This window comes from Haliotis rufescens, unplaced genomic scaffold, assembly GCF_023055435.1.
Source record: "Haliotis rufescens isolate VD_foot unplaced genomic scaffold, xgHalRufe1.0.p SCAF_10, whole genome shotgun sequence".
In the NCBI taxonomy this organism is placed as follows: domain Eukaryota; kingdom Metazoa; phylum Mollusca; class Gastropoda; order Lepetellida; family Haliotidae; genus Haliotis; species Haliotis rufescens.
In genome coordinates, this window is record NW_025963780.1 from 40160203 (window position 1) to 40172970 (window position 12768).

Below are 12768 nucleotides of genomic sequence, written 5' to 3' on the forward strand. Positions count from 1 at the left end.
TCGGATGAGCACGTGACATTGTGTCAGGAAAACCCATCGCGAGAGAAGTATTTTATTACAGCTTTTTTCAGTTTTAGTAATTTCATGCAAGGGAAATAACCCTGATATCGCAATGGAAGTCTCCGATCTGAAGGCAAGAAATTGAAACACGGTTTGACTTCCGAACGTACATGGGCCGGTCAATGTGCACTTTCAAAACAACGATTGTATTGTTATTATATCTGGTGCGTCCAAGCATAATATTATATTTTGTAACAATTCATAATGCATTGTGAATATTCATTTTTATTGATCTAAAACACCATCTTTACGACGACACATCTTTACACGTCGAAATATTCTGGTTGTCAATGTTCGGGTGATAAAACTAGCGTTTGAATTCACCATTGCTCGCACGTAGCCAAAGTTTTGTGAACAACCGTTACAAATTCAACCAAAAATGATGTTTTCAACTGACGTCCATTATTCACTTGACATCTAGTCCGTATGTTATAAACACAGGACCATGTAACTAATAATGACAAACACAAATCTGCGAGTTTGTTATTATTATTATTATTTACATGCTCCTGTGGTTATAAATAATAAACGCATAAATAAATTAAACTGTTGTAAACACAATGCCATTTTTGAAAGTGGTCTAATGTTACAAATGTTGGTAACTTGTATGTTTGTGTGCCATTTTCCCAAACACGGGGATATATATGAAACATTTCAATCTAAGTGCCCTTGGCAGACCAATTTGGAAAAAAATAAATTGTAAGAGTGTGCGGTATTATCGCTCTATCGTTAAATTGAGGTTCATTCTTGCCATGATATGTATCACAATATCATTTTATCATGCTCGATATATCGGGTGATTTCAAATAGTGATTTTTATCATGTGTTTATTATGTATCATTGAATGTTCTTGCCAAATGAATTCAGAATTTAGAATCATACAATATATTGTGATACATTTTGCAATATGGCCTTGTGCATCGCAAAATATTGATACACTAAACCTCGAATACCCATCCCTGTTATTTTGTATAACATTTATGGAATTTTTAAAGCCAGTATTTTCATAATTTCATATGTATTACAACATTGTATCTAATAGATAATGGCTGTTCCTTTTTATTGGTCCTGTTATCAGCGAAATACAAGGCACCTCTACAAAACCAGAATAGTTATAAGTTTTATCAACATGATTAACATGAATGAGGAAAAATCTAACTTCCAAGTTGGGAATTTTGGCTGACATTTGCTGCAGACTTCGGGCCAGATATCGGCCTCTGAGCAGGTCTAGCTCAATCCATGCAATCACATTGTGTGATTTAATTGATAATCTGTTAGTTAACAACGTGACTCACTGAACCACTGACTTGTCTGACCGAGTCTTTGTCCACTTCTCATACGCAGACTGTACGCAGTCTGCTGTGATAAAACTATTGTTAACTACAACAGACACAGGGTTTTACGTGACGGACAAATGTAGAGAATGGACTCAGAAAAAGAATATACCGCATCCCAAGGGACACACAATAGTGTTCATTGTACCTACAACGTAACAAGAACAGTTATGGCTTTCTGATATTTCATCCATCAGTCATGAACATTGTTGTTAATGTTTATTAGCTTAAAGGAACCACCTGGCCATGATACAGTTTAAAAGAATGTAAAGCAGTTTTCTTACAGAGCGCATAGATGGGGTTGCAGTCTAATATAATACAACATGGTGACATGACAACCAAAATAATTTAACAATAATATTAAGTATATTAAATATAGTACAGATCACACAGAATTTAAAATATTGCTACAAATACTTTATATCCTTGAAATAATTATCTCTCATCATTGATTCATTCCAGACTAAAGTAATTATCTAAACTGGTACACTACACAATTTCATGACTTAACAGGACCCTCATATTGCCTGCAAGGACCCTTAAAATTAATTATTAGGGTTCCCTGAACCCCAACTTTTGTAAGTCAAGGTAAAACCCTGCAGACATTAACCTATGGGAGATTTTGAATGTTAATTTTCCTATTTTCAGGTACAGCAGCCAGGAACAAGTCTATAATGGCCACAGAAGCAGCCCTTTAAGAAAGTACATTCACTGTTTACTTAATCATCATGGCAGCAGCCTATTCAAACTTCACAAGAAAATTCCTTCTCAATTTCACAGACGTCAAATCAAGTAGTAGGCTGTTGCCAGCATTAATCTGTTCAAGATTGCAAAGACAGGATTATTCCAGCTGTCCGAACAGCTCGTGTAGACGCCCCTTTAACATCCACCCATTATGCAGGAATGTGGGCGACGCCACAAGTCAGGCCATTCTCATCTCGGTGCCAAAGAGATGTATGGCGGGACACAGCAAATGGCAGAACATAAAACGAACGAAAACCGCCAAAGACTCGGAACGAAACAAAGTGTTTTCACAATTTGCCAATCAGATAAGGGCAGTTGTACAAGGTTTGTTTAAAGTGTGTTTTTTCTCATTGCGATCTGTTACCAATCTTATATCCGGGGTTAGAATACGTCTTCAGCAACCCATGCTTACCGTAAAAGGCAGCTATGCTTGTCGTAAGAGGCAACTAAAGGGATCAGTGGTCAGGCTCACTGACTTGGTTGATGCATGTCACCGAATTCCTCTTGCGTGGATCGATGTTTATGATGTCAATCACTGGATTGTCTGGTCCGGACTCGATTATTTTGTCATATAGCTGGAATATTGCAAAGTGAGGCATTAAACAACAAACAAACAAACAAATTAGTTTGAATTGATCCCAAGCAACCTGTGTTTGTTGTCAGAGGCCACTCAAGGGATTGGCGGATCAAGTGTGGTGACTTGGCAGTGATTTTGCAAATTTTGAGGTGATATTCTGCTATACCTGTACAAAAATTGAGAAATATCTTCAGGACATATTGTATAGAAGAGCAGAGCTCCAGTTAAGCTGCGTATCTGCGTAACATACGCATCAGAAATGCAGAACTACGCAGTAAAATAAAATCAAAGTGTATCAAATACGCAACGAACATTACAGATACGCTACAAAATAAAACTTGTGCGTATCATCAAATTATTGTGAAGTAACCCTGCGTATTCGATTAGCAAATCAGCAACTTATTTTGAAATTATAAACGGGCATTCCGTCAACCTTGCCAAAGTCCACGATGACAGTTACATCATGATCATTTGCCATCACACTTTCTTGTGGAAGTATCGTGGTATTTTGAGTCCTATAAAGCTCTAAAGTTTGCAGGGCCTAGATGAATAGTGTTTTTAAATATTTAACTTAAATACCCACATGTGTAAAAACTAGTGCGTAACAGAAATTTGAATACCCAGATAGAATTACTGATACCCAAAGATTTTATAAATTCATGGGTAAAATACCCACAACACCAAAAGCTTACCTGGAGCTCTAAGAAGAGTCAACGTGCCTGACTTTCATGGTTAATGAAGTCAAGAATTTAATAAACCAAATCCACACTGTTGGATTGTAAGATTTTGTTTCTTCAATAGTAAATCAAGAAAACAACAACTTCTAGACTAATCTGTAAGTTATAGATCTTTGCAAATTCCCACTACTGATACCCAAAATGTAAATGAATTGACGACAGGCGTTTGCTCTTGTGTGTATCACAGAGATTTGTACAGAAAATTGAGTAACATGGTATTTTAATAGTTATTGTCAGGTATTATTATCAAAAAACATTTTAGTTTCATCAACATTGAACTATGTCTGTATTCTATCATGTCTGTCAGTCAATTTCAAATATAACTTGTGTGTATGATTTAACACCGGCCCATCCCTGTCAATTTTCTAAGCATCTGGGCCACTTATTAAGGCAAATTTGGGCAAAAACTCTCCAATCCCAGTTTAGTGTAAATCTCTTAAAACTCTTAAAGTTTCATAATTCACCATGGGTTGCCTCCCTTATGTTGAGTATGAAGCAAGCTCCTTCCCAGTGCGTGACACCTTCGTTACACTATCGGTGACATTGCTTCCACCAGTATGGGCGCGGCCATTACAAGAATTTTAAAATTTGCCTTCTAACTCCAAATGTAGTAATGTTTATACTTTTGTTTATGCCTATTGGAATGCCAATACTGTTATTTTTTTAAAAGGTTTACGACTGAAATAGAAATTCAAATTGACAAACACAGAAAACAATTTAGTTAGCATAAGAGTATTTGTCATCACGGCAGTCATCGCTTGTTTGTAAACATAACAGTCTGTTGGCTGCGGGTTCAACTCCAAGCATTGTTGTGGTCACCTGTCACAGTGGGGAGTTTTGACTTGTGACAGCGATGGTATAGAGAGCTCTGCCAACGGGTTATCACTGTGAGGAGCTTGGAGTTTGGAGTTTGAAGGTCATGGTGAGACACATGAGGCGGTTACTGTCTAGTACAGCATGTGAAATGGGGTTTGACGTCTAGTTCAAGATTATTGCACTTATGTAGCTTGTACTAGTCCGGACTGATGCCGATTTTATGGTGCTTGCCCACTGAGATATGGGGGCTGGCATGATACACGAATTGTGCAATCTGATATATATCAGGATAGCTTGCTCATGATCCGATACATATCACAATACATGTACTTGCATGTGCTCTCATCTGTGGTTCTGTGATGACTTTGGCAGCTACAACAAACACTTGGCTTTCCGGGGAAAGGTTGTATTCTCTCATTACATGTCAATACACTCAGTCAAGTGTAGTCGGCAGCCATGTGGTCTGCTAGCGCACAACACACACTTCCGGCGCTGTTACACGTGCGCACTCATTTATATAGAGACATCGTATGGATAAAGCGAGTGACTGGTTATATGATACTAAAACGCTACAGGTTCGTAAGCGATCTTTTTGATTGACAGGATGGCAAATACCTAGCACACTGATGATTTACAGTTGGCAGTGTTGAGTATGACATGGATGAAAATACAAACTTTCACAACTCTATGGTGTTTGTGCAACAGTTATTAAAGCAAATATTGAAGGTTAAAATCGATTTTAACTTAGTGTGCGACTGTGATAGATACTTGTATCAGGAAGTAAAAAATCATGATCCACCTATGTATCTGTGTATTACCCACCACTATGACATACCATGCCGCAGTTTAACATGGAGACCACATTCAGGCACCGGATACTGACTCCGAGCCGACCATTTCTTGCTTTATCCCCTTTTTGTTCAGTGCCAGGCAGGGTAACAACAAGTACCATATTTTAATGTCTTTTGGTCGCTTGCTTGTCCCCTGACAGCTGACCTAGTTTACACTTGTTTACACTTGTTTACAGACCACCTCCGTGGTCTAGTGGTAGAGCGTCCGCCCGGAGAGCGGAAGGTCCAGGGTTTGATCCCCGCCGCGTCATACCAAAAGACGTTAAAAGATGGTACTTGTTGTTACCCTGTCTGGCGCTCGGCATTAAGGGTCTAAAACAAGGACTGGTCGGCTCGGCGTCAGTATACTGTGTCTGAGTGGGGTATTCATGTTAAACTGCGGCATGGTATCTCAGTGGGCTAGCACTATAAATCGGCATCAGTCCGGACTAGTACAAGCAGCCACACACACACATACACGTGCATGCACGTCGCTTTATAAGTGCAATAATCACCTCACCTCACCTACATATTACACACAAAGTGTCTGATGGCAAAATATTGCTGATGTAAACCAAATAGTTTGTGTTCTCTCCATAATGCATATTACTTTTAATTGCATTTTAAAATACAAGGATTTGTGAGAAACATAAGTTTTGATGGCAAAGTCGTTTCGTTACCTCGTTGCAGGATTCCAGATTATTATTTTATTTCTTTGTTTGGTTGGAGTGACAAAATATTTTTATTTGATTTTTGTTGTTATTTGTTTTCCAGTTTCTCAGTGTTTTGGGTTGGCGAAAATGTAAACAAACTTTGTCTCTTGAGGATATGCAGATAAAAAGCTGACAAGCTGTGATGTTTCTGAAAATATGTGCATTGTTAGAACGTGACGCATTCATTTCGCTCTAGTAAAGTGGGAATCAAGGAAGACACACTGAGCTGGAACCATTTCAAACTGTACTTGTCAGGCTTATGAGTGAGTGAGTGAGTTGGGTTTAACGCCGCTTTTAACAGTATTACAGTTATATCTTGGTGTGGTCAGGATAATGATATGTTTTAGCAATTCTTTCTAAGGACAACATTAACCCTGATAATGTTGATGATGTTTCAAGGTTTGTCAGCATCATATCCGTGCTTGTAGCTTGTAGTGGTAAACTGGAATACTGTCTCACTTCTGTTTTGTTTCATTTTGACTGTGATTTTTAAGATTTTAGAAATAGCTTTAAAAAGCCAAATACCCTTAATAAAGACATCCTTAACTTTTCCAGCTACTGGTGTGTCGAACCCCAAACAGAATGCCACATTAGCCAGGATCATAGCTGATGCCAAGATGAAGAATGTTCCTTCTGCTACCATTGATGCTGCATTGGCAGCAGCTGTAAGTAGTTGTGTGTAGGTGGGGTTGTACTGTGTGGGGGATGGGTTGTGTGTGGTTAGGGTGTTACTGTGTGTGTTACTGTGTGTGTAGGTGGGGTTGTACTGTGTGGGGGATGGGACCTGGTTAGGGTGTTACTGTGTGTGTTACTGTGTGTGTAGGTGTGGTTGTACTGTGTGGGGGATGGGTTGTGTGTGGTAAGGGTGTTACTGTGAGTGTTACTGTGTGTGTAGGTGGGGTTGTACTGTGTGGGGGATGGGTTGTGTGTGGTTAGGGTGTTACTGTGAGTGTTACTGTGTGTGTAGGTGGGGTTGTACTGTGTGGGGGATGGGACCTGGTTAGGGTGTTACTGTGTGTGTTACTGTGTGTGTAGGTGGGGTTGTACTGTGTGGGGGATGGGTTGTGTGTGGTTAGGGTGTTACTGTGTGGTTAGGGTGTTACTGTGTGCGTTACTGTGTGTGTAGGTGGGGTTGTACTGTGTGGGGGATGGGACCTGGTTAGCGTGTTACTGTGAGTGTTACTGTGAGTGTGGGAGTGTTACTGTGTGTGTAGGTGGGGTTGTACTGAGTGTGGGATGTGACCTGGTTAGGGTGTTACTGTGAGTGTTACTGTGAGTGTGGGAGTGTGACTGTGTGTGTAGGTGGGGTTGCACTGTGTGTGGCATGGGTTGTGTGTGGTTGTGTGTTACTGTGAGTGTGGGAGTGTTACTGTGTGTGTAGGTGGGGTTGTACTGTGTGGGGGATGTGACCTGGTTAGGGTGTTACTGTGAGTGTTACTGTGAGTGTGGGAGTGTTACTGTGTGTGTAGGTGGGGTTGCACTGTGTGTGGCATGGGTTGTGTGTGGTTGTGTGTTACTGTGAGTGTGGGAGTGTTACTGTGTGTGTAGGTGGGGTTGTACTGAGTGTGGGATGGGACCTGGTTAGGGTGTTACTGTGAGTGTGGGAGTGTTACTGTGTGTGTAGGTGGGGTTGTACTGAGTGTGGGATGGGACCTGGTTAGGGTGTTACTGTGAGTGTGGGAGTGTTACTGTGTGTGTAGGTGGGGTTGTACTGAGTGTGGGATGTGACCTGGTTAGGGTGTTACTGTGAGTGTTACTGTGAGTGTGGGAGTGTTACTGTGTGTGTAGGTGGGGTTGTACTGAGTGTGGGATGGGACCTGGTTAGGGTGTTACTGTGAGTGTGGGAGTGTTACTGTGTGTGTAGGTGGGGTTGTACTGAGTGTGGGATGTGACCTGGTTAGGGTGTTACTGTGAGTGTTACTGTGAGTGTGGGAGTGTTACTGTGTGTGTAGGTGGGGTTGCACTGTGTGTGGCATGGGTTGTGTGTGGTTAGGGTGTTACTGTGAGTGTGGGAGCGTTACTGTGTGTGTAGGTGGGGTTGTACTGTGTGGGGGATGTGACCTGGTTAGGGTGTTACTGTGAGTGTTACTGTGAGTGTGGGAGTGTTACTGTGTGTGTAGGTGGGGTTGCACTGTGTGTGGCATGGGTTGTGTGTGGTTGTGTGTTACTGTGAGTGTGGGAGTGTTACTGTGTGTGTAGGTGGGGTTGTACTGAGTGTGGGATGGGACCTGGTTAGGGTGTTACTGTGAGTGTGGGAGCGTTACTGTGTGTGTAGGTGGGGTTGTACTGTGTGGGGGATGTGACCTGGTTAGGGTGTTACTGTGAGTGTTACTGTGAGTGTGGGAGTGTTACTGTGTGTGTAGGTGGGGTTGCACTGTGTGTGGCATGGGTTGTGTGTGGTTGTGTGTTACTGTGAGTGTGGGAGTGTTACTGTGTGTGTAGGTGGGGTTGTACTGAGTGTGGGATGGGACCTGGTTAGGGTGTTACTGTGAGTGTTACTGTGAGTGTTACTGTGAGTGTGGGAGTGTTGCTGTGTGTGTAGGTGGGGTTGCACTGTGTGGGGGATGGGTTGTGTGTGGTTAGGGTGTTACTGTGACTGTTACTTTGAGTGTGGGATTGGACCTGGTTAGGGTGTTAATTTGAGTGTTACTGTGAGTGTGGGAGTGTTGCTTTGTGTGTAGGTGGGGTTGTACTGTGTGGGGGATGGGTTGTGTGTGGTTAGGGTGTTACTGTGTGCGTTACTATGTGTGTAGGTGGGGTTGTACTGTGTGGGGGATGGGTTGTGTGTGGTTAGGGTGTTACTGTGTGTGTCTGTGTGTCTGTGTGTTACTGTAGGGGCGGAGGGGGTGTTACAGAGGTTTGTTTAGGTTGTATTACATATTTCCTTGTATTTGAATGATTGCTGTAGGATTAGGTTCTATCCTGTGTTCATTTGGATAACAGACAAATATGCACGATATGTTTTTGTTAATATACAACACCTGAGAGTGGACGTTGATGACGTTTTGGTTCAATAGTGCCTGTGTTGATGATGTCTCAGTGTTATTCTTCTGCTACTTGCAGGCAAAGGCCCGAGACAATTCCTCTGTGGTGTTCTTCGAAGGACGTGGTCCTTGTGGGACGTTCTTCATCATTGAAGCATTTACTGCCAAGCCCACAAAAACAAAGAACGACCTTCAAAATATTATCAAGAGGTTTGGGTATGTATTTCAATGGTAGAAACAAACATTTATAATCCACTAGTCCTTATAATGATAACGTATAGCAAAACCATTAAAAATGGCAAATTCTACTGGTCCTTATGATACCTTAACTATTAGGCAGTTTGGCAAGGACTACAGGACTAGTGCCAATTTCTAACGCTGTATTTCACAAAAATATATTTTACAATAGGTATTAATACACATAGGCTAACTGTAACTTCATCCACTAACATCCTGTCACAGAAGTATATATTCTGAACTATTGTACCAGAGCTCCAGATAAGCTGCGTATCTGCGTGAAATACGCATCAGAAATACAGAAAGACGCAGTAAAATAAAATCCAAGCGTATCAAATACGCAACGAACATTACAGATACACTACAAAAATAAAACTTGTGTGTATCATCAAAATATTGTGAAGTAACGCTGCGTATTCAATTCACAAATCAGCAACTTATTTTGAAATTATAAACGGGCATTCCATCAACCTTGCCAAACTCCACGATGACAGTTACATCATGATCATTTCTTGTGGAAGTATCGTGGTATTTTTTAGTCCTGTAAAGCTCTCGAACCCACACGACACCAGTTTGCAGGGACTAGATGAATAGTATTTAAATATTTAACTTAAATACCCACATGTGTAAAAACTAGTGCGTAACAGAAATTTGAATACCCAGATAGAATTACTGATACCCAATGATTTTAAAATGCATGGGTAAAATACCCACAACACCAAAAGTTTATCTGGAGCTCTGCTATTGTACTGTGCCCTGGATCCCAACATGGAGGCAAGGATTGGGCACCAGACTAAAATCACACAGAACTATATAAATGTGTATCTCAAGGATGGCTTTGCAGCAGGTTTGTTTGTTTGTTTGTTTGTTGTTTAACGCCGCACTCAGCAATTTTCCATCTATATGACGGTGGTCTGTAAATAATCCAGTCCAGACAATCCAGTGATTGACATCATGAGCATCGATCCTCTCAATAGGGATACAAAGACATGCATCAACCAAGTCAGCGAGCCTGACCACCCGATCCCATTAGTCATCTCCTACGACAAGCATAGTCACTTTTTATTCCATTCTACCCCAGATCTTCATGAGATGTTCTTCTTGGTATTTCAGGGCTTCTACCCGTGAAGATTCTGGGGTAGAATAGGTCTTCAGCAACCCATGCTTGCCGTAAAAGGCGACTGCTTGTCGTAAAAGGCGACTAATGGGATAGGGTGGTCAGGCTCGCTGACTTGGTTGATGCATGTCATCGATCCCAATTGCGTGGATCGATGCTCATGATATCAATCATTGGATTGTCTGGTCCAGACTCGATTATTTACAGACCGCAGTCATATAGCTAGAATACTGCTGAGTGTGGCTTTAAACAACAAACCAACCAATTTCAGGGCTTCTATTGGCGAATCAGGCATGGCAAGACATGCTTTTGACAAGAAGGGTATCATCATGGCAACTCTTTCGGAGGAGAACGTTGACATGGACAAGTACGTGGATGTTGCTATTGAAGCTGGGGCCGAAGATGTCACCACAGAGAAGGATGAGATGGATGAAAGTTTTCTTAAAGTAAGCTGAGTTGGCAGTGATGGTCTGTTTCAGTTTCCAAACAAGGATTGGATTATTTTCCAATGACATGAGTTCAGTTTAATAAATTGATGGCCAATACTGTTTAGCCAACAGCAGCATTAAGAATCAGGTAACAGACACATCTTCATGGCAGTAGTGTCTTTTTTCCTCACAATTGATTTGTTTAGCAATCCTTAGGTAAATATCATTTGAAAGTTTGTAATTTTATATATTGGTATTTACATGAAGGATATTGAGAAAGAATTCAATGAATGTAGGATTTCCTATTGCTTGTCATAAGAGGTAACCAGTTGTCTAAGGTGCAGCGATACACTGCAGAGTTGCGTCCCTTGGGCACGCCAGAAACCTATGATTGTGGGTTCGAATCCTGTTTCACCCCTATTTTGTTTCTAGGTTTGTCAGCACCATACCCATGCTCGTGGGTTTCACCGTATTGAGACCTGCATCACCTCAGGCTTTCCTCTGACATTAAGCTGACACGCCCTGATATAACTGGAATACAGTTAAAAGCGGTGTTAAACCCAACTCACTCACTCACTCACTCACTCACTCACTCACTCATTGTGTCTTGGTCACATGTCATCCCACCCTGATGACATGAGCTGTTGCTCATAATATCAACCACTGGTTTGGCTGACCCAGACTTGATTATTTACAGGCTGTCATGATACAGCTGGAATATTGCCTACCATGGCTTAAAACAACAATCAAACAAATATTTGACTATCAATTTCTTTTAAAACCAATCTTCAAAAGATTACTCTCAGAAGCAACCTCTCTGCTTCAGTTTATATGTGACCCGACGACCTTGATGTCTGTGAAGGGCAAGCTGGAGGGTGAGGTAGACGTCCGTTCTTTCATGGTGGACTACCTGCCGCTGACCACCGTCACCCCCCAGCCACAGGAGCAGGAGGTCCTGGAGAAGCTCATTGAAAAGATGGAAGAAAACCCGGATGTCCAACGAGTGTTTTTCAATGTCAGTGGACCTGATTCATGACACTCAACACTAGATTATCTCTGTCTGAGGGTGTTGAAGTCGTGAGAGCTCTGTACTGTTTTTGAGAACTGGAACTCATGAAGTAGATTTGATGTGATGTACTGTGATCTAAGGCTAAAAAAATAATAGTCTTTGTTCTCAAGCACTGCCCTCATCATCATAAAGTTCTTTGCACATTTCGTTTTTGTTTCCATTTTCAATTTTTTGTGTGCATTGTGTTGAAGTATTATATATTTTTAAAATGGAAATTAAGACTTTAGGAGGATGCTGGTGGTGCCTGAGAACCAAAACTATTATTTTATAAACATAAATGGATAATAAATTACATTTAAACACTTGTGACATTTGTATGAAGTCAACTGCTGGGCGAAAAAAAAGTTTGATTTGCAGCATACAGGGATGTGAAATCTCTGCGGAAAATCGCGTTTTTTTAAAACAGTAGTTCTCGGAAAAAATCATCTTCTGCGTAAAATGTAATCAAAGATTTGAAAAAAAACACACTCCGAAACAGACCCCCCCTAGACTTTTCCTCTCTTTTCGGGAAAACCTGCTCACATCCCTGAGTATAAAGTGAAACAAACAAGAAATGTTTATTTGATGATGGTATATTTCATACGTTGTGCATCCAAAGTTTGGGTCTATGGAATGTGATGGTGTGTGTTCACAGTCTGTTTTCAGCTTTCAAGTTGTATGCCAGTGTGTGTTGCCATTGAATGTGGGAATGCCGTCATGTAGCGGAGTGAAAGGTGAACCACAAACATCAATGCTAGGAACACTATTTCAAATCTATTTTTGATAGGTCTTATTCTCAGGATATTTGACCGCCTCCGTGGTCTAGTGGTAGAGTGTCCGCCGAGAGAGCGGAAGATCCGGGGTTCGATCCCCAGCCGCGTCATACCAAAAGACATTAAAAGATGGTACTTGATGTTACCCTGTCTGGTGCTCGGCATTAAGGGGCTAAAGCAATGACTGGTTGGCTCGGAGTCAGTATACTGTGTCTGAGTGGGGTATTCATGTTAAACTGCGGCATGGTATCTCAGTGGGCTAGCACTATAAATCGGCATCAGTCTGGACTAGTATAAGCAGCCACACACACACACATCGCTATAGAAGTGCAATAATCTTGGACGCGACGTTAAACCCAATTTCACCTCA

At 41.3% G+C, this 12768-nt stretch overlaps 1 protein-coding gene across 1 annotated transcript; it reads left to right on the forward strand.

Moving 5' to 3' along the window:
* The first annotated feature begins 121 nt into the window (after positions 1-121).
* LOC124142660 (probable transcriptional regulatory protein YrbC) lies at positions 122-11950 on the forward strand. Its single transcript, XM_046511244.2, has 6 exons — positions 122-224; positions 2043-2462; positions 6367-6476; positions 8875-9011; positions 10421-10595; positions 11404-11950. Exons 2-6 carry the CDS (start codon positions 2123-2125, stop codon positions 11611-11613), a joined length of 972 nt encoding a protein of 323 aa, XP_046367200.2. The 5' UTR covers positions 122-224; positions 2043-2122; the 3' UTR covers positions 11614-11950.
* Positions 11951-12768: the final 818 nt, after the last annotated feature.